Raw genomic sequence first — 23,462 nt, 5'->3', positions numbered from 1 at the left:
TATGAATAATGGTAAATAAATCAATTTTATATTAGAGTCAGGTTCACCCAATGAGGTAGTATCATAATCATTCAAAATTAATTTCTTACATTACTAATTCACTTCTTTGAAATAAATCAAAATATTACATTTTTGGGGTTAAACAAAAAACAAAACAAAACTGAGGGAAATACTAATACAAAAATGTGACAAGAACAGCAGGTAACATTATCATCAAAGTTTCCCCCAATTAAAGACACTGGACACTATTGGTAATTGTCGAAGACCAGTCTTCTCATTTGGTGTATCTCAACATATGCATAAAATAACAAACCTGTGAAAATTTGAGCTCAATTGGTCATCGAACTTGCGAGATAACAATGAACGGAAAAAAAATACTCTTGTCACACGAAGTTGTGTGTGTTTAGATGGTTGATTTCGAGACCTCAAGTTCTAAATCTGAGGTCTTGAAATCGAAGTCGTGGAAAATTACTTCTTTCTCGCAAACTATGTCACTTCAGAGGGTTTCTCACAATGTTTTATACTATCAACCTCTCCCCATTACTCGCCACCAAGTAAGGTTTTATGCTAATAATTATTTTGAGTATTTACCAATAGTGTCCACTGCCTTTAAGGACCCTTCATATACCTGTTTGGGCTAATTATACCCGCATCGGGAGATAAATATTCCCACCGGGAAGACACACCCCGGTGTATCACACGTGGGATTATGGGTTCTGGTTGTTGTACAGCCCAGGATTCTCAGAAATAGTTTTTTTTTCCCCCAAGAGAAATATGCATTTTTTATGTTCACAGCTGTTAGCTTGGTTGTTCTGCAAACCCTTATTTAATGAGAACAGATTTATTATTATTTTTTTGGGGGGGGGGGGGGAGAGAAAAAAATAGTAAATATCTACTACTTCAAACAAAAAAACAACACCTCAAAGCTACATTAATTTGCATTTCTGTTTGGGTTCCAGTGGATAAACACCCTGCCCGTTTTTTTGTCACCGGAGGGTGCCAATCACACTGTTGCATTGACCACATCGCAACTGCATTGTTAATTGCTCAATTTCATGTCTACTTTAGTATTTTTTCCATTAAACATCCAATAAAGCACTTCAGTTTCAAATTGGTTTTCTGCATTGAATTTGCTACGAAAAACATCTTTTAAAAAACAAGAACAAAACATGAAGCAGTCAAAACCTTATGAAGATCGTTTTAAAAAACCCAGATGAATCAACAGATGTTAAATTTGCATCGGGTAAAAGATTTTTTTGTTTGTTTTACACTTTTTGTTTGTTGCCATACCCATGTGTCCTAAGCACTATATACTCAGGAAAACCAGGAGGACTCAGGAAAGTACTGAGTATACAATGCTTAACACACACTTGGAATAACACATAAACAATTCAACTAGATCTTTACTAGATTCCAAAGTTAAAACTATCTTAAACAAGAAAATATAAATCACTAAACATATACTTTTGTGACTGACAAAATGGCAGTCAATGTCCAAATCTATAATGTAAAGTACAGTGAAATATCATTCACATTGGTTGATTATTCTGGAGTAACAGGTAGTCATTACGTATACAGAACTGGATAACATGCGGGAAACAAATTAAATATATTTTTTTACAAGTATAGTTATAGGTTAACTTATTGTTTTTATACAAGGTTTCTTTTCTTTTTCATGTGTAATGTTTTACATGGAAAATATTCCATTTCTTAAGAGGAGAGCAAGAAAATGACAAATTTTAAAACTGTAAACTTCACAATTAAGTGTGAACCCACGTAAACATTTTCTGTTGTTAATTATTCATAATTTACCATTTCAAATATTTGGTCATTCTTGTTCTTGGAAACATTTTAATATTATTTACAATTCTCATTCACCTTTTTAAATTGTTTTCATTTTGGTTTACTTTATATTATAATGTATTACAAATTTAGGTTAATAGTGATTTCTTATTGGAGGACTGAGGTATTACAGGCAGCTGCTCATTCATAAATATGCAAATTTATATGCAAATTACATTCAAAACACTATAGATCAACTACCTTTCATACTCTAAAAACTTCAAAATTAAGTTACTCTTTTCTTGTCTTGAAATTCTTCTTTCTTTAAAACACCATACCTACATTGCACAAACTACTGACCAATCCCAACCTTTTAAGATTATTACGTCACGTCCCAGATGGCTATTTCATTCTAAAGAAGGTGGATTCAAATATTTATCGACACACAAAACAAAAAGTTAGGTTCAAAAATTTAATTTACGTTGCCATTGTTCAGAACAAACCATGTTTAATCAAAACCACTGTCAAATCAATATGCATATTTTCCCATTTGTTACTTCTGTACTATTTATTATTGTGGCCATGCACTGAACTGTTCAAAGATATGTAAATATTGGTTCTCAAAAAAAAAAAAACTTCAATAGTGTAAATGTACTTTTCATAAAAATAAAAAAATGTATTCACTTATTCAGGTGGAACAAACAAAAACATGGTTTTGGAATGGTTTTTGAACTATCCTTTTCCCAAAGGCAACGATCATTTGATATTTTGAATCTTTTCATTTCTCGCAAACAGCCATTTCTCTGTGAAATTTGGACATGACTTATCAACCTCTGAAGGTTTTGTGGCGATTCCCAACAAGAACTTCAAGTTTCACGTTTTTTCGGATTTCTGAAAAGGAAAAAAACTATCACAGGTTCAAGAGGGGTATACCTGGCCCTTTTCTTGGTGTATTTTTAGATAAAATAAGTAACCAGCAGATTACATAAGAGAATTGTGCTAATACAAGGATACTAAAATGTGATGAATTTGTTTTTCCTTTTGACAACTTTGAACCGTCAGACTACTTCCCAAATAATTCTGGGGCACTGTTTAGCCCGGTTCACTCTTCATGCGAATGCGATACGAATTTTGACATCACATGGCTGACTCTCAGGAGTTGTGCACAGATCAACAATTCGCTTCGTATCGCATTCGCAGGAAGTATGAACCGGGCTTTACTAAACCATCTAGTTGACTCTGATGCGACTTGGGAGTACGATTCGAGAGGGAAGCCCGGACCTACTTTCATGTAAGGATAAAGCAGACTTCCCATTACAAAGGGCATCTAAATGAGGAAGGCTAACATTACTACTTGAACATTTCAAAAGGCACCAAGGCAATGACTATGGGCACGGAGGAAAATGCCTCTAAGAACCAGTCCTTGACAAACATGGTGCATACAGGTATATCCACCCAGATTTGTGGTTTCGATTGTCAGAATCTTTTGTTGAGAAATCCTTCTCCACAATACTGCTGACAATTTGTTTTTCAAGACTTAAAAACACATAGTTCAGGGTTAGACCAATTTAAGGAATGTTTAAAACCTGCAATGTTTTGAACACAAGTATTTTCAATCATTAAAAAAAAACTAAAAAAAAAACATTTTTATGGGCGTTTGTTTTAAAAACAGATGTCCGTAAAAATATCAATTTCAATAAAGCCAGCATTTAACTGATTTTCTTTTGCCAATGGGTTCTAAACTACAAGTCTTTCAAAGATTTGAATTTCAAAGAAATGTCACGACATAATGGTCAACAATTTCTAAGAAACTGATGTGAGACATGTATGCCCGAATTCAATGGGCAAAAATTACGTTTTGACAAGACAACAGGGGGAAAGAGTTCTCTTTGGTAAGGGTTTTGAAGAAAATGTTCCCATATATTGTTCGAAGGGTTTTCTATTTAAAATTACGGTAACTATGCACCCATAAAACCATCTCATGGTATTTTTGTAAAATTTTGGGCGGGTCGAGGAGGAAAATAAATAATTTAAGTATCAAAAGTCATTATTCAAATAAAAAATGTTTTTGGTATAAAAAAATACACATTTTGTCACATAGTTTTTACTCATATTTTTTTTCTCAATAAATATTTTAAGTTTTTTTTCTTGTTTTTGGTTTTCTTTTTTTGACAGTTCAACATCAGAGTTGTACCCTACGTAAATCTGCTGGCTACACCAGACTACTCAGCTACAAATACTTTACATGTTTCATAAGACTAGACAACACTAAACACATTCACCAAGCATATACCACAATCAAAAACGTACATTTTACCACCAAGTTAAGGGGCCCTATTGAGAAGCGTAATTTTTTTCCAATGGTAAAATCAACTTGCTCCCATAGATTTGTTGCCTTCAAAAAGCGGCCTAAAGTAAAAGCGAAATAACAAGTTTTCCCATCAAGAAAGCGGAAAAAAAGGCAAAAGTTAAGATGCTTTAAAAGCACAAAAGAAATGTTAAAAGCCAAAATACAACATACCAACTATGTGAGTGGTATCCTGCTCATTTTTAATTAGCAGAAAACGGTTGAGACACTTTCTGCTTCAGTGGCTCTGCAAAATTGGGCTTCAACTCAGTTGTTTTTACGCCAATACACAAGGTATTAACATATAGGTCGAGTATTCGGTTGTTTTCACCAACATTAACAATATTGTACCTTTTCTTATACATTTACTATCAAGGAATCTTAACTGTGGCACAACAAAAATTATAATTCTAAGTATGAAAATCAATATTCTGAGAGTAGCTTCAGCCAGAGGAGGTATATGGTAGTAGTCTTTGAGATACAAGTTTGAATGCTTTTTTTTTTATGTGATTCATTCCCATGTTATAAGAGAGTAGCAGTCACAAAGTGGGCAACTCTGACACCACATTTTAAACAAAGCAAACTTTTATCCACTTTTTCCCCCAAAAGTCTGGCTGAAACACAGGAATGCGTGTTGGGAGAGAGCAAGACTTATCAGTTACAAACAATTGTCCATGAAAACAGAAACGATCTGCTTCAGACATGCAGTGACACCTTACAGCCTACCTAGAAGCCTGCATTCCACATCAATGAAATCCCCCCCCCCCCCCTCTACATGATATAAACAGTTTGCCTGACCCAGTGCCATTGTGTCCTATCCTACTCACCATCCACAGCAAGACCTGATTGGCACAGCACCAACCCTAAAGAAGCATGTGATCCAAGGGACCCCACAAACCAACCAGCTGATAGCGTTGGTGGTGGTAGACCTTGGCAACCAGTCAAAGGGGAGTACGTGTATGTAGAACGCCCCGGGGTCCCCCCCCCCCCCCCCCCCCATGAAAGTAAAGTGACTTAACTTCCTGCTTTAAGTGCCTCTCCGCTTCACTGCGGTGGTGGCTATGATAATCATCCGCTCTGTCCGAGTCAATGAATATATTTGCTTTACTATGGCACCCAACACCCCCTTTCCCCCTCCCAGTCCCCATTGAGGATCTGATGCTAGATTGAGTCCAACTTCCCACATGATGACTGTATCCCAAACTTGGCAAGGGACCAGGCAACATTACCCCCCACCTGCACCACCGAGGCAACCAAGCTGTCTCGTTCGTGATTAACAGCCAGTCTAGACTGGAGAATGTGATTCAGCGTTGACTGTACTACTGACCTTTGACTCGACCCATTTGTTCACATTCTCACAGTCACCTGACTCTAACCCTTGCTCTTTCGATGGATACTGGCTGGTGGTTGTGATGGTAGAATAGTTCTGGCAAAACCAACAGTGTATGTTTATTTCCGCCTTTGTATCGAAACCTTAATACTTGTTTACACTACCTTCCAGGTTCCATGAAGAGGCGTTTACAACACTACTCGTACATGTGTGAAATGAATGCATGACCGAAATAAATCTAAAATTCTGTCGCGTATTATTTTTTCAGAATCCTTTTAACACTTGGAAATAGTAGCCACAACACAGATAATTTGAAGTATTCAAATTATCCGCAACAAAACACCAGTTCCAAGACTAAATATTAAAAGAAAAGGTACAATGCTTGCAATTATAGTGGTTTAGACAGTTGCTTGTAATGAAAAAAAAATAAACATCCTTTGTTTCAGGGAGAGAAAAAGAGAGAGATTTTTGAGTTGAAAATGACAGAATTGCCAACATTTTTCTTGAAGATAACCATCCAGGGTTGAATGCCCTTCTAGACGCGAGTGAATCATGCGTGGCACCTGTCTGCTGAACTTGACTTTTCTATGTTAAAGATTTCCAGAGCAGCCCATCGACTGCTGCTAGCAGAAAGTGCCCCATCATTTCCACCGCCTTCCACTAGTACCAGTATGTACGCCTACATGCCAAACATATTGTCCATGCCGCCCCCAAAAAAAACTACCAGACAGATTTATGACTAAGTCAATCCATCCTGTTTCATCAAGAACATTCTGTGATTCATTTCGTTTTGGGGGCAAAAAAAGAAAGAGAACGGCTATGATGAGAGGCGACAGTGTGGAACCTGCGCAGGTATTAGGGGCGAAAGTTTTAAGCACCTTGCACAATGCTAGCATGCACAGCAGATATCGTGATTTGCTCTTGAATAAAAATGCAGTGACCAAAAAGAAGAGTCTGTCCCGATCTAAGATTGCTCATCAGGCCGGTGTTTTTATCTGTGTTCATTGACATTAAATAACTGAGAACATTTAGAAAGGTTTAGAAACACAATTAAGTTTCTTTTGACTGAGCAAATTGGTCCAGGCCTGGTACATGAAGTACTCTTGTACAAACATTGTATGAACAGTAGTACAGGGTAAAACTTGCTGGTAACTGTGCAGCAAGAAAACATCTGAAATCACAACATTACCAAGACGACAACAACACAAAAGGAGTGACAATGTCTCCCCTCAACCGACGATAGAAAATTACAATTTGATATCTAGTTAATCTAATCTGATCTAATCTAATCACTACAAACGTGACTTGTCAATAAATATCCATCCACTACACATTACTATACTTTACCAGGTACTAGTTAAAACCAAACTAGCTATTAAACTAGGTTTAGTTTTGGTTTTAATAGTTTTTAAGAATAAATACCCAAAAATAAAAGCACAAGCGTTCCTCATCACGACACAATGATGCTGGGCCGTGTTTTAAGCCTGTCGATCGGATGGAGAAGTTCTACAGTTACTCTGTTCAGATTTAGATGGCTCTCCGTGTCCGAGACAATGACCGAACACTCGTTGTGCTCCTTACGGTAAGTGTCCTCATCACCGCTTAACGTCTCCTCGTCTTCCCGCACCTTCCGCGCCTCATCCTCTGGGGTAGGGGTATGGCTGGGCGTCTGCTGGGGCGTGTTGCCCGGCGTTGTCTTGTCTCCCTCCAGGTGGCGGATGGCTTGCACGATGGTCTCCAGGTTTTGCCTCGACGTCGTAAGCGTGGTGGCCGGGCTGATGATATGAGATGGGGGCGGGGTGAGTTGGTACTGCATTATGACGGGCCGCGGTGCCGGTGGCGGTGGTGGCTGTTCCATGATCTTGCGCTCTTCATACGCCCTCTGTTCTTGGATTTTTATCTATGAAAAAGACACAATTCTTACGTTTAACAATATTTTGGGCACGATAAAAAACAAAAACACAGATAGGGCATAGGGCAATTTCTTGGCCGAGAGCCGCCAGGAATTTCCACCACTGCTTTATTTCATGGATAAAGGGTTACATGTTTACTGGCAGAACACAAAACCTGACCTGACATGGTATCTGGGATATTTGTTTCTATTTGTTTACTACTAGAACTCTTTTCACATGACAGAGCTGATAACCAGGAAATAAAACCCATTAATATCCTGGGGAGTTTTAATCCCACAGCCACCCTCTGTCCGTTTCACATGCAATTTTCATGGGAAGAATGAGCACTAGGCATGCAAACCCCTGGGTTACAGGTAACCCTAGCTTGTTCTAGCTTAAACCTACATTGTACTCCCATGCAGGGGTAACTAGTTTTTCCCGGAAAATGCTATTTCCCAGGAGTTCCTCAGAGTTTGCCATTTGTCTTTGGAATTTCCTAGGAAATTCATACAGTATAAGACACTTGGAACAAGTGGAAAGTATGAACAACCCTGATCGAAACACCCTAAAAGAGATACAAGGTGATGTGGTGTATAATGATGCCAGAACATGCCAAAACTACTTCGGCAGTCCTCTTCTCTTTACAGTAAATGAGCTTGCTAAAAGTGTTATACCCAACACGGAAACTACCACTTTATGTCCAATCTGAGAGCCAAAGCAGCTATGGTCAAGTGTCTTGCTTAGGGACACAAGTGCCGTGACCAGGAACTGCAACCAACACTCTGACAACACACTGGAGCCTGAGGCCAGTGCACTTGACCGCTTGGCCACGACACTCCAAGTTCTACACTTTACTCTGTAAGCAGATATCGGTACCTAACAGTATTGAACCCCAATGATCACAACAAAACAGGCCTGGAATTACACGGAGGTCACAGCCTTGGTTGCCCTGGGCCAAAGTTCATAGAGCTGCTAAGCACAAAAATTTGCTTAGCATGAAATTTCTGCCTCGATAAAAACAGGATTACCAACCAAATTTCCACATGATTTTCAGGATGAGCAAACATCAGCTGAATACCAGTAACAAGCAATATGCAACAAATGGAAATTTTGTTGGTAATCCTGTTTTTATCAAGAAAGAAATTTCATGCTAAGCAAATTTTTGTGCTTAGCAGCTCTATGAAATTGGGCCCTGGTCATGGTCTTGGTGCCCCTTTAAACGTTTCCCATTGAATAAAAGATTGTCCAATAGCAGTGCTCTTTGCAAAATGAAAATGGCTTTGTCCTCTTAGCTCCCAGGAACAAAGTTCAAGGCCTGGGCCCAATTTCATAGAGCTGCTTAAGCACAAAATTTTGCTTAAGCAAAAAATTCATTGCTTAGTTAAATCAGATTACCGGCCAAGACTCCACTCAGTTGTTATGCTAAGTAAATAACAGCTAAATACTAGTCATAAGCAATGTATATGGCATGAAATTTTGGCCAGTAACATGTGTAAAATAAGCAAGCTATTTTCGTGCTTAAGCAAGTTTTTGCTTAAGCAGCTCTATGAAATTGGCCCCTGGTAACAACCACATCTACAAACATTTGTCTATCGGCCGAGCACAGTCGGGAAAGACACCTGAAAAGAAAACCTACCTGTTGAGCAAGCTCTTTTAATTTCTCTGGATACAGCTGGGACTCGAGGGACCTGTTCTGTTCCTCCAGAAGCATCCGGTACCTTCTCTCTCTGTCCAACTGGCAACGAAGGTCTACAATTTCCCGTTTTAGCTCATCCAACTGAGGGGAGGGGGAGGAGAGAGAATTAAAAACAGAATGAACGAGATGAGTTTTGAAAATCAAAACCAAAAATGATTGGGATAACTTTTTATAGGATCAATTTTTTTTTAAGGGATACAATAAAAGTATGCCGATTTTGTATTGTGCTAATCCAGATTGAATGCTTAGCAAATTCCAATGTGCCTAGATAAACCAATCTATCAAGATTTCACCCACAAAGTAAATTAGTTACAAATGGCAATTTAATTTTTGTTTATTCTTAGAAGAAGAAAGTACCTGGTTTTAGCATGGAGCATGACAAAACAGCTCTCATTCTGAATCATCACAACAGAAGAGCCGGCTACGTGGATCTTGCAATCAGGAAGATTTTGTCCGAATCAAATTTATTTTCCATGATTCCGTGGATGAAACCTGGATAGCATTTTTTTTTTTTCCAGCCATTTTATTAAGCTAAGCACGCAATTTTGATTAGGAACAAATTTCCATAACCAGGAAGATCTTTAAATTTGAATCAGATTATGAAAAGTTTGGTTTACGGCAGGGAACTTTCTTCAGAATCAGGCAGAGTTGCCAGAGCTCTACTATTTACAAACAAATATTTTGATCGCCAAAACTATGTTACATGTTTCTATTATTATTATTTATTCATACTATTAGCGCTGGCCCAATCCATATGGTTGAGGTTGAAGCAGTATTCAACCATATGCTGCCTCATTTTGGGTGACCTACATGTACAACAAGACAATGATCCATGTCGAGCACAAGATATGATTCATTTAATCTTATTGCATTGTGGCACCTGGTGCAACATACATGTAACACTGGAATAATAATAACTTTGCAAGGGCAAGGCCTTTTTTATTTTGCAAATGGAATACCAGGCCTGATACTTCACGGAGGCACTGAAGACGATTGCCTCCATGCCCCCCTGGTTATTGCCTTGGTGCCCTTAAAATGCTCTCCAGTAGAAATTTACAATTTTCTCATAGAGTGCCAGATTTCAAAAACAAAGCATACAGTCCTGAAAGTCTGCTATCTCATATTTAAGTTTATGGAAAACTTTTGAAGCGACCATTATAGTCTCTATGGCAACTTGCACGGTGCAAATTGGAGAAAAGTCTCAAACAAATGCATAAGTATGCATTATTATTTGTGCCTAATTGGTATACTTATTTTATGTTTGCATATGTACCACCATTTTGACATTCAAAATGGCATGATTGCATAAAATAACAAAAACTTTTTATTTAGGGAGGGGGAGCAAAGTTTGCATAATGTGATTGTGAAGAAGGATCGAGGCAGGTCTGATGACATGATAACCTTGGTTCAAATTCATGGTCCTTTCAATGTATCCAACATAATGTCCATTCCTGATACCATATAGAGGTAGAATGCCGATTGAAAAGTCTGCAATCCACTTTGAGGAAATCAAGGTCCAATAAAGTTTTAATAGGAGAGTCACATTCCAGGAAAAAACATTGAAACCAATCCACTGAGAGTACCTGGCTTTAAAGTGACCTCTGACCCTGAATATCCTAGACAAATTTTCAGTTGCTTTCACTTTTCTCTGGTGCAAATTTGCATTATTTACATTTTCAAGGAAAAGTGCTTTCATGGTTTCGTAAAGGAAAACATTCAGTTTTGTTTCTGAGAAACATTACCTTTGATCTAACATGGGGACAGTGCCTAGACTTCATATAGTCTGTCTTTATTAATTAACTAATCAAAAAGGTAGTCTTATCTTTAAGTCCACAGATATCCTGGCCCTTAACTTGAGTACAGCTTTTCGATGATTTACAACAACAATGGTTGATTAGATTTCATGAGACGCTAGGATTAATCCTAACTCGAGTTAGGATGAGTATTTCGTCCTAACTTTAGGATTACAGGTGTACATATTACAGTGCAAGGCTGGGACTCGTCCCAAGTCCTAAGATTAATGGACTAAGTTAGGAAGAGTTTGGTGAAATCGACGGCTGGACACTTAAAGATTTATACACAACTGGTCTGTCTTTTTCTCTATAAGAAATTTGATCACAAAAGTGAGATCTGTTGCAAAAAAACAAAAACAAAATTAAATTGGAAAACAATCATAAGGAATCATTGAACAAAGATTTGAACACAACGAGGCCGTCTTTCTCAACATCTTTTTAAGAAAATTGATCACAAAAGAGATGTCTGTTGGAAAAAAAACCTGAAATTGGAAAAACAATCCTAAGGAATCACTGGTCTGTAATTAAATCCCTTTCTTACATTTGTGTCTTCAAAGTTTTCCGGGCTGCCGATTCCTTCATCCATCATGCTGTCTTGGCGCTTCCGTCGTTTGGGCGAGGGCGACTCGGAATCCTCCTTGTCGTATTTGCGCATGATGCGCTTGAATTGGATCACCTGGTTGAGCAGCTGTGTCTTCTCCTGCTCCAGGCGATAGATGAAGTCAGACGTCTGCTGCAAGATGGCCGCCTAGTAACCAAGAAAACGCGAACAGTTAAACTAACTACTAAATAACACAATGTCTGTTTGGGTTTTTTCTCCCAATGAATTCCTAAAAATAATGCAAATTTCATACACCCTTGATTTTTGTTATCTTTTCTGTGTTTACTATTTGGATCCAGAACATGATGTCAGTTTAGTAGGGCCCTCGGGTTGCTCATTGACATATAATATTATGTGCGTTACTGACATACAGCTGTGGGTTTACCATTGTTTCATCTTGTAAACCGTTCCTGCAGGCCTTGAATTTCGTTCTTGAAGGCACAGCAATTTTCCCCTGTCCCTTCCATGAGGGAAATTGTAAATTTGTATTGGAACTTTGCATAGAGCACCACAGCATAAATGCACAGGGCACCACGACCATAGCTGTGGGTGCCAGGGGCTATTCCAGGGACTGTCCATGGTGCTATATTGATAAAGTGCTAAATTTGAACTACCTTTTGTTGTAATTTAACTTTGGCTTTGATCCTTACCTTGCTGAGTTTCTCGCCATCATGGTTGGGCAGGAGCGTTCGCAGCGACTGGAATCCAGAATTGATGCTCTGCATTCGCCGTCGCTCGTTGCTGTTGGCGATCTCACGGCGGATGCGTTTGTCCTGCTCCTTCTGACTGTTGGGAGAAAATTAAGAAAAAATATATAGACAATTTAGAAAAAAATAACAACAAAAAACACGCTTTTAAAATGTCAGTTTGGTTTCTTATGGTTAGGCTAATGCTACCATTGAGAAGAGTGCAATCAACCGTATGTAACAGAGAGGACCCTTGCGTCGCTCCGCTAACACTTAGCCGCTTCGCTAACACTGTGTTAACTGTAACAGTACACACACGTAAAGGGAGGCAGCGACACATACTTAACTTTCAAAATAACAAAAACGAAATTCACAATACCAAATTGATGAATCAATTAAATACATCAATGAGATGAGAAACAAACAGGTGGTTATTCAAAATTAAGGAACACAATGTTTACAAATTCACTTTCTTTAAAATATTCGTTTTCTTTTCTCCTTTATCTTGTATTTTTCTATGCACCAAATCGCTTGACCGAATCGCTCCTTGATGTGCATGATTAGGATATGATATACACATGTACAAACGGAACAAGAAGTACTTTTCAAAAAGTTATTTGAAGGTTGGTTTGCTTCCTTTTTTTTTAATGAAACATTAGAAGAGATACAACATGTACCTAGATATGACTTGAACATTATAAAACAGACAATTTTGATATAGGTTGGGACAGGAATACTGCCCTCTAAAACATTTGTATCAACCGATCGAAATGTTTTGTTGGTTATCAATCTATAGTAAGTATGTTGAACAGGATGATCACAGCTCTGTACAATTTCCTGTGGAAAACTACAGCTTTACAAATGCTCATGAAGAATGCGTGACAACATTTCAACCAATGAGATACAGCGCTCAGAGGGAGGTATACATTTGGTTATTACTCCAAAAATAAATGGCCATAAAAGACTCCTGAAAGAGCACTGGAGAGCTGCTGATATTGTAAAAGTGTTATGAAATGGGAAATGTTGGTTATTTTCAGACTTATCTATCTTCTGAGAGTTGCATACTGAGATGCATCTGGTGTTTGACTTAAACAAGTCTTATTACCTCTACAACTGGATATCATCCAACCATTGTGGCAATGGGCCAATAATGTCGCAGCTTGTGATGTGTGTGTTTTGATTTGGTCAGACATTGCCACACAAGCAACACCCAACCAATCAACCATCCCGAAGAAAAACAATTAAACTCAAACACATGCACCTGTACACATTTTTTTAAACCTCTTGACAAGGAACTACTCCAATCTAAAACTCTGTCAGTGTCAGTCCTGATACTTTTCACAGAGGCAATTTGTCTGGTCATTGCCTTTGTGCTCTTGAAATACTCAGTTGAAATATTACAATTTCGACCTTGCTCTTGCCTTTTCAAAACAATGCATACAGGTCTCCTTGTCCACCTATTTTGGCAAAAAGCCTGTTTAAAAATCGCAAGCAATTTATCCCACGAACACACTAACAGCAAAGTAGAAGTATTATTAACGACAACAGACTTTACAGATCTAAAAATAGCTCTATGAGAAAAAGAAAAATGTCTGAGAGAGGTCAAAGGTGCGAGCAAACTTTATTACCGAGCATGCACTCCACAATGTAGAAGGCAGTATAATCCGTACCAATGTATATAAACAAACACCCACGCAAATGTACCTTGATCGGCGAGCAATACACAGCCAGAGAAAACAGTAATCCCACCATAACATGACCCCCTACCTAGTTTCTGGTTCACTGGCTGGTATGTTTATCAGTGTATTTTTTTCTTTTTTCAATGTTCCTCGTGAATGCGCTTTTTATCGCTAGGCACAGTGCACCATTTCCGCTTCGTATTCTATTACAGATACTACTGTGTACACAGAGTCAACACGAAAAATACACGGCTGACTTGGGAACCACCTGATAAGGCGCACTGTGTGCAGATTTAAAGGAGTTGATAACGTTACTCTTGTTGTCCCACATAGCTACCTCCGTCAGCTGATTCGAATTAAGTGCTTTTCACACAGCATATAAGTTTAACTGGGGTCCCTTGCTTATTTTTATCATGGTTGTAAAACGTAGCAATGTTTGACAATATTTTGCAAGAAACTTGCAACTTGGACAGTGTAAACAATTGCTGTCCTTCCACGTCATGAGGAACATGTTGTACAGTTTTTACAATCATGCAACAATTTAGCAAAGGACCCTTGCTTAAGTGCTCTCATGTGAAAGGGGCTTTAGCAGCTGGATGGGCCATGACACAGTGACTCCTGCAGTTGAACAACTTGTTATTGATAAGATGTATTAGCGAAGGGGGCAGATAAGTGAAGATATCTCTTCCTTGTGAATACTTGACACTTTCCTGGTGTAATAGACTTTAGGATTTTCTAATGGAAGTGCAATTTTTGCAAAATGGAAATGCCGTTGCTCTCATTCATTTGTTACACAGTCACAGACTATGGTAAAAGTCTAAATGCTATGCCAAAAACCTTCTTTTTTTTTCTTTTGTTAGAGAAGGCTGAAACGACTACTTTCACTTCATAAATAACTAGAGTTTGCACAATAGGTTTTCACAAAGTGAAACAACTTCACAAAAGCCAAAGAATTGAACATTCTTTAATCATTACGAGTCGCCCTTGGAAAAAACTTTATGTGCATACCTGGTTTTCCTGAACAATAATCTAGCACAATAAAATGATGCACACATTACGCAATGTTTGTTTACATATTGTACACTGCCCTCCAGCAGATGATGTACTAGTGCATGTAATATTCAACAAGCAAAATGTTGGAATTACATTTTGCGTAGTGATGTACACTGAAAAAGTCTGGTACATGTAATCTTACCCTTTATTGTACTGTATTCAACCATTGAGAATGCTACAGATTGCACAGAATTCTTTTTAAAACAGCGTGCTTTGGCCTACCTTGCAAATTTTGGTACAGAATTGGAAATTTTGAAATTCTCAAATGTGTCAGGAAAAAAAACCTTTCCATTCCATATCAAAGACAAGATAATTACCAATTCAATGAATCACATTACTAAAGAAGAAGAAAATAGACAGATAGTTTAACAACAAACCACCATGCCAAAACCACAAAGTCATGACCGTTGCAGGTCGGTTCAAAAACAAAAAGCCAGCTGCTCCACAGCCCCATCCATCACAACGACTTCCCACGCTAAACCTGCCATTCGCACTGGCTACGTTTCCTCTATTGTCAACCACAGTCTATTACGGTAGAACCAAGCAAACCCATTAAAAAACTCTGAGAACCTGCTAACATCAGGAAATCCCACCTAACACAGTCCATTGAGATGAGACATAAACCACTGGGTCTAGTCTCTTGAGTCAAAAAAGAAATCAATACATTCGTCAACCCACCCCACACCTGCCCTTTCTTTAATTTTAATTTTTATGATTTTATTAGACTGTAAGATGGTCGCATGGTCTCAGTTGCCCCTGGTCTTGGCCTTGGTGCCCTCATAAAAGTCTCCCATTGACTTCAAGATTTTCCAATGGAAGTGCCCTTTGTGAATCGTAATGGCCTTACCCTTGCAATATGTTCTAAGATAAAATTCCAGGCCTGGTGTAGACTTGTTTACATCTAACAATGTGTATTTATTATACATTTCTTTAAGACAAGTAGACCTCTAAAAGCGCCTTATTACCCAGGTGTTCATATGGTAACTCCTTAGGAGTATGCAGCACCGGCGGCAACCAATTTGGCACACAGGCCGCAAATCATTCACACAACAAAAATCTCTACCGTCGCAACTACACATTAAAGAAACACGTTGCCTTGGATCGGACAAGTTGGTCAAAACAAAAGCGTTTGTAACCGTTTTTTATAAAATGCATATGGTTGGAAAGATGTTTTAAAAGTAGAATACAATGATCCACACAAGTATGCCTCGAAATTGCGTGGTTTTCCTTTTACTGTGCGAACTAACATGGTCGGCCATTTATGGGAGTCAAAATTTTGACCCCCATAAATGGCCGACGTGTTAGTCGACAAGGTAAAAAGAAAACCACGCAATTTCGAGGCATGTTTGTGTGGATCATTGTATTCTACTTTTACAACATCTTTCTACCCATATGCATTTTATAAAAAACGGTTACAAACGCTTTTCAAAGACCAACTCGACCGATCCAAGGCAACGTGTTCCTTTAATTACTTATGGATGATGAGAAGTATAAGGACAAAGTGTCTAACCTAAAAGGGTCACGACTAGATTTGAACCTAGACTTTGGTGAAGTCTACCACAAAATGGCCGCATTATTTTTAACATGCAGTTTCTATTACTCCAAACCAAAGCTTTGAATTGTTCAATTAATTATTTACACTTATCTGGACTGCACACTTGTTGAAAGAAATAAATTAAACATTTATATCAATATTACATTTTACCTCTAATCATTCAGACAGATAAAAATTGAAACAGAAGGTTTTATTTTCTGGAACCACCCAAAGTTGATATATCACATGATAGCTGAAAATGCTTGTTCCTTTTTAAACAGATTAATATCTTTGTCTTGACTACTAGTGATTTGTTATCATTTTTCCCTTTGTTCCTTTGGAACGACCGCATAGTTCTTAAAGCATTACTCATACACTGAAACTTGCACTCCACTATTGTGGACAGATTTTGTTGTTAATGTAAACCCCCCCCCCCCCCCCCCTCCAACCCCCACCCTCTCCACGCCACCATCATTAGCAAAATCAATACAACACCAACCACGGTAACACATTCATTGACAGACAGAAGGAAAAAAAAGGGAAAATAGAAACAAACAAAACAAAGAGCACCGTTATGAATAGTCATAAAACCTGAACCAGATAATGTTCACCATCAGACAATTTGCAAAATGAGAAATTAAGGCCAGCTGATTCCTGAAGTCAACCACTACAGTACAAAGCCTTCTTGGCAACCTCAGAAACACCTGCTTACCCTGACTGGCTCATTAATAATTCATAAGGTTATTCCATTCATGAAAGAGGGGTGAACTTGCGTACTGGTAAAAAACATGAAGTGCTTTGTTGGCTGTCATAAGAGAAAATAGCAGATTGGGTTTTGATTCAAATTGCCCTCTTGACATTTAAAAAGAAAGTTCGAGGATTTAGAGATGATAAATTAGAGAAATTTATCCTGTTGTAATTATTAATTAAAGTGATCCTTACTTGTATGAATCAAAATTTATGAGGTTGTGTCGTAAACTTGGGTTATCCCTGTCTAGTCAATCCAAGCCAAAATATGGCTTGACCTAGACAAAATTGCAACAGAAACAATTTTTTTTTGCAAGTGTCTCCTGAAACCCTCTTAAGCAACATATCCAAAAAGTAGAAAAAAGTAAGCAGGGGAAATATGCATAATTTGCATAAATTAAAAATTACTGTTTTTCCCCTAAAATACTTAAATGCACACCCTATACAAAGTAAATATTTTATTTTTTTCACATGATTTTGAAAATACAATGCTAGTCCAGACAAATAGCTATGTTGCAAGAGCACCAGCATGGTCAATACAGGGGTTGTTGGTTCTAATCCCGCTCTTGCTAATTTTTCTTTGTTAAACTCAAAATGATATACATATTTACCCAGTCAGTTCCCCTTCACTTGGTAACGTAAACTTGCGACAAAGTTTTAGAACACACAACCCAAATATTAATTTACTTAAACCTGTAAGAACGTGTTTGTAACAATAACATTGACTGCAAAAGGTTAAAGGCACTGGACACTATTGGTAATTACTCAAAATAATTATTAGCTTAAACCCTTACTTGGTAACGAGTAATGGAGAGCTGTTGATGGTATAAAACATTTCAAGAAAGAAGTAATTTTCCACGAATTTGATTTTGAGACCTCAGAATTAGATTTTGAGGTCCCAAAATCAAGCATCTTGAAGCACACAACTCTGTGTGACATTGACAAGGATGTTTTTTCGGTCATTATTATCTCGCAAGTTCGACACCAACTGAGCTAAAAATTTTCATAGGTTTGTTATTTTATATGCTTTCTTGAGAAAAACCAAGTGAGAGATTGGTCTTTGATAATTACCAATAGTAAGTGTCCATGTCTTTAATCACACTGCCGTTGATTTCACAAAACTCTTCCTAACTTAGGATTAATCTTATGACTTAGGACGAGTCCCAACCCTACACTGTAGCATGCAGAGTCCTAACTCGACTCGAGATAAGAGGAGTCCTAACTCTTTGTGAAATCTACAGCTGGAGCTCAGCACCATAATCAGTAATCCTGTTCAATTGTTTCACTTCCCTATTCAAACACAACCCACTTATTTATAAAGGGCGAAACATCAACATGGCGCAGGCGGAGTACATTTGAGGGAAAACCCCTCTCAGTTTGTTATTTATTTATCACTTTTTCTGGTGTTTACATACAATACATGGACACAGTTCAAATTAAAATACTGCTGAACATCTGACAAATTTTGTATTTAGGCCTGTCTATAAGGATGAGTAAAAAAGAAACTTGTTTAGTGTCCCCACCCGCTTCCTTTTTAGAGGTCGCCTCCTCTTTTTTTTATGCACATTAAAAAATTTAAAAACGTGTCCAAGGCATTGTTCTGATTCCTTCAAACAGTCTGTTTGCAAACAAACGTTGTGCACTGCCAAACGTCACGTCAACAATTCCAAGTTCCCTAAATTGAGAGACCTAGCCAAATAGAAATAGAAGAGCAACTGTTAATTATTTAACAGAAATAGTAATATACTTCGTACCTAAAAATACGTTTTTTCTTCTTGTTTTGAAACCCAATATTTTTTCTTGACACCAGCAATAATTGAATCCGGAACCGACACCTTCAGTCGCTTTCATTATCAGCTGACCTCCCCTCCCGCACAACATGGAAGATCCCACACCCCAGACCAAGTGTCTTGGCACAGTGCCAGGCTTGGCACTGTGCCAAAGGCTTTGTTGGGCAGCACTTTTTTTCCTCCCTTCTCATCATGTATGTGTACATAGTGTTATGTACATGTACATGTACATAAATGTATTCTTTATTACACATAACATAAAGTGTATTTGTAAAATGCTATACATGATTCATAGTACTTGTCTGCACTAATACCATTACTCTCTGCTCCTCAACTTGTGTCACTCAGTCAAACCATTAACTCAAACAATTAATTTTCTTGTGACAAGAATTAAAGACTAAAAATTTTGAAAATCATTCTTAAAATAATTTGCATTGGGACAAATTTCTCTCAACAATACAGTTCTGCATGTTTTGCAATGTAAATAAATTCCCATTGTTTTTGTTTTATTCTACACTGACACACAATGAACTGACAACTGTGAACTTCTTTCCACACCAAATCAAAGACTTATAATCAACCCATAATGGCAAAGGGATTAAACCCCATGCCCAATGATGAGGGGAATAAATTTGTTGCATCAATGCAACATCGTGGTATCTTGATTGTGGAACAATATTCAAAGAGCAAATTTGTTTGTATCTTTGCGCGCAGCCGCCTATTGGTTATGAGTGTACATACATCCAGGTCATTTTCAGCCAGATATGACCTTATAAAACTTCAAACTGGCTGTTAGCGTAAATACTATTTTACTAGATACAACTTTTTTGCACTGACACATCAAATTAATTTTAGTCCAACTTCTTTGTCTTTTCCGAAACACTAAAAAACAACCGTTTGTAAGAATGTTTAAAAACACAAATATTTATATTTTCCATTTCAAAAAGTATTCGTGCTTGATGTTTCATGGACTGTCAAAGAGACAAACTCCATGCCTGCATTCATATATTCCTTGCGTCAAAAGCTCAAACAGCACCCTCAACCCCTTACTGAGGTCAAGGGATGACCTATCATTGGCCAAGACTTGGTGGAACGCATACACATTTCCACTTTTTTAAACCTCAGTGATAGCGTCGCGACCGCAGATGTAAAGGGTCTTTGATTTGGTTGACGCGTGCCCCAAGCAATGTTTCACTATAAATCTCAAACTCCCCACTCGGTTGTCCTTTACAAAATGATAAGGAAACAAAGTGCCCTAAACAGGAATGACGCAAGGCCTTATAAGCACAATGTTATTTGTTAAAGGTCTTTGACACCATTGCCCCCTCCCACGCCCCCTCCCACGCCCCCCTCCCACGCCCCCTCCCACGCCCCCCTCCCACGTCCCAAGCACCACCTTGAAATATGTAACTCTTCAAAGTTGCACAGTCATTCAAAGTAATTCTCGATTTCCCCACGGAGGAAATTTGACTTTGTTAAGGCTTAGCCATTCCCCGACTGAGCATCCGCATCTTAAAATGTGTCATCAATGTCCGTTGGGGGATTTTGTCTTGAAGGAAAATTTTTTTTTTTTATTTCAATCATGCACCGTAATTATCTATAGTTAACTTTACACTTAATTTAAGTGGTTTAAGATATTAACACAATGTTTTTAAAGTAAAACCTACATAAATAATAAAAGTAACACATGAGTAATTTTTATTATTACTGTTTGAACATTATTTAAAAATTATTATTTTAATCTACTGAAATTGAAATACGAAAAAATCTGTACACATCAAGTTCAGGTGATTTTAAATTTGGGAGTTTATTCTTTAAAAATACAAGAGCTCAAATGTTTTTATTTTGTATTAAAATAAAAAAATGAATGTAATATAAACAGTTCCTCGGATTGTGAAGAAAAAAACAAAAACAAAGGTACCTGGTTATTTCGTTTCACACATGACCAGTAGACGGGCTCTGTAAAACCAGGGTAGCGGCAAACCCCCCAAAATCAACACTCTTGCTTGACTGAGAAACTTGATAAGCATTAAAATCACACAGACTTTAGAATATTGCAGCATTACACCATATGTTATGGAAACTGAGCCATTTTAACATTACATGACCTAAGAGTCAGACTGTTCCAGGCCAGACAGACAGCGTCTGGCTTGATCCACTCTACCTCTAGGTAAGTTCCAAGTATCCCACACAGTTTGAACGTTTACACATTCTGTATTGGTTTCAGTTGCCATATGGTGCGTGGGTTTGCTCGGTGTGTGAACTCCTGTTTGCTGATCACCCCCTCCACATGTATTGGTTTGACCAATGATCTGAATGCTGATCTGAGACTTTAAAATGAGGTTTAATTATCACCCAGTTTATACATAATCCAATATTAAAATAATCGTATGATGTTCGATTCAACTTCAGATCAACTTCTACATGTTTGTTCGAACTAGCAACATTAATTCCAAGAGAAATTTGATTTATTTCTCTCGATATTTCTCTCAATATTTCTCAAATCAAACCCATTTTATCAACCCGCTTCGCATTTTTTGATTGTGTGCATCTTTAAGTTATATAGTTGCGATAACTATCGTGTCATGAAGAGGGTTGCGTTATCGCAACTATGCATCTTACAGAAACAAAACATAATTTTCCACTGGTTAGAAATTTGAAGAAAAATGGGAAAATAATACTCCAAGGAAATAATATTTCAGCATTAAATTCATTTGGATTTCCATAGTAAAATGGTTTGACTATTGTAAACAAAGCTGTGGCTGTGCTCAATGGTTTGGTTATAATCAGCATGGTTCCTCCATCCACCAAGGTTAATCATACAAGAATAAGGTCCACATCCATCCCCCCAAAAAAGTGTGTTCTATGTTTAGAACCATGAAGAATGCATGCATTGTCCGCGCACAATTCCCAAACCATGTGCTGACATTCCACACTCCTTTACAAATCTTGAGTCATTGTATACCTTCATAATAAGATTATCAAGTGGTTCAGCTTGGACGCCTCTCTCTAAATCGAACCACTATTCAACTAAGAAACTGCCGCATCAGCTGAGCCCAGAATTGTCTAAGATCCTGAATATAACGGGCACATAAAACATCCTCCTCAGCCGGTCCGATAATCCAGGTCCGGTGTCATTTGCATACTACACCCACGCAACAACGACAGCCAGCAGCCCCTCGCCAAGGCAGTCAACATACCCGCTATGCTACAAAACATGCTGCGACTGTAAAAAATTTGCTTCACGCCTACGTGCAGAGTGACACACGTGTGGTCGTAAAAAACCGCAAATACTCAATTGCGTTCACAACAAAAACAAATTACTCTACAAAATGATAGTAGCATATCAAATACACACTGGATGTACACAGTTTGTAAATTCAGATGGGTTCGGGAGAGAGGTTTGAAAAAAAAAAACAGTGAACAACATCGAGAAAGTATGGAGGAAGGGAGAATGACTTGAGTTTTTTTCTCGGGGGAAGCATGTGTGTGTGGGCAGCAGACTGGCAAAAGGCGTGGCAGCCCAGCTTACACAGGAATATGACATAGGACTTTAAATCTCTTCTACTTTAAAAACAGCTGATTTCAGATCAAATAAAACAAAAGTATACAACTCTTTAATCCTTACTGATGATGTGGGTAGCATTTTCCGGTTAAAATCCATTCATAATCGCACACAATCGAGACATAAGGCGAGCGTTGTTATGTGTGTGTGGTCGTCGTAGTACAATACAACTGATTACAACGTGCGCAACAACGTTGGGTTGGTTGCGCGCACGTGGGGAAAACCCTAAAAAAACTGTCCCAAATAAATGCATCAATGAACACAATTTCCCCAACAAAATGTATCTAAACACACCTATCATGTATTAATCATTAAAGACAAATATCAGAAAACAACTAATTTCATCATTTACATGGCAAAAAAATGATTCAAACTTTCATTATTTACAAACGTAAATAGTCAATCACGTGGCGGCGGATGAGAATAAGCTTTTTTTGACAAAGACAAAACGGGATTTAAATAACATACCCTCCAACTGGCGACGAAATCGGACCTGGCATAGCACCGCTCATCTCTGAAAATTCTTTCTCCATCTTGCGCATATAATACGCCATATTTTCCCACAGATCAGCGATATTTTCCAAGGAAAATTGTGCGATATTTGGAGGAAAAACACCGTGTTATTATTTTGTCTCGATGAACCCGGCGTGGTTTAGAGAGTATGCGTGGTTTATTATCGTGGCGGGAAACAGCTGGTGATACACAGTCAGCTGCGATACGCTCAAGGTTACGATATATCCAACCGCCAACGTGTATTTTCTCCTTTTCAGTCACCTATCAAATCTATAAAAGTCCAGTTTGGACAAAATGTGTTCTCTCGATTGTTATGAATCAAATCGCCACATAAAAGTAAGACAAATTGTCCGAAATCACATCTGCAAAACTGTTGTTTCGGCGGACTACAGCGTTTGTGGCGGATGAAACATGAATAACTCGGCTATAATCAGCTGACAGGTTGGCATGGCGC

The 23,462-nt window shown here is 38.0% G+C and overlaps 1 protein-coding gene across 1 annotated transcript; it reads right to left on the bottom strand.

The window, feature by feature from the left end:
* Nucleotides 1-863: 863 nt before the first annotated feature.
* LOC139935851 (transcription factor AP-4-like) lies at nt 864-23,413 on the bottom strand. The gene is made up of 5 exons (XM_071930450.1): nt 22,964-23,413; nt 12,092-12,227; nt 11,382-11,588; nt 8,988-9,128; nt 864-7,359 (listed from the first exon to the last, which is right to left on the bottom strand). The coding sequence occupies exons 1-5, from the start codon at nt 23,047-23,049 to the stop codon at nt 6,910-6,912; spliced, it is 1,020 nt and encodes a 339-aa protein (XP_071786551.1). The 5' UTR covers nt 23,050-23,413; the 3' UTR covers nt 864-6,909.
* Nucleotides 23,414-23,462: the final 49 nt, after the last annotated feature.

This window comes from Asterias amurensis, chromosome 4, assembly GCF_032118995.1.
Source record: "Asterias amurensis chromosome 4, ASM3211899v1".
Taxonomy (NCBI): domain Eukaryota; kingdom Metazoa; phylum Echinodermata; class Asteroidea; order Forcipulatida; family Asteriidae; genus Asterias; species Asterias amurensis.
This window is presented reverse-complemented; position numbering and strand designations above follow the sequence as displayed.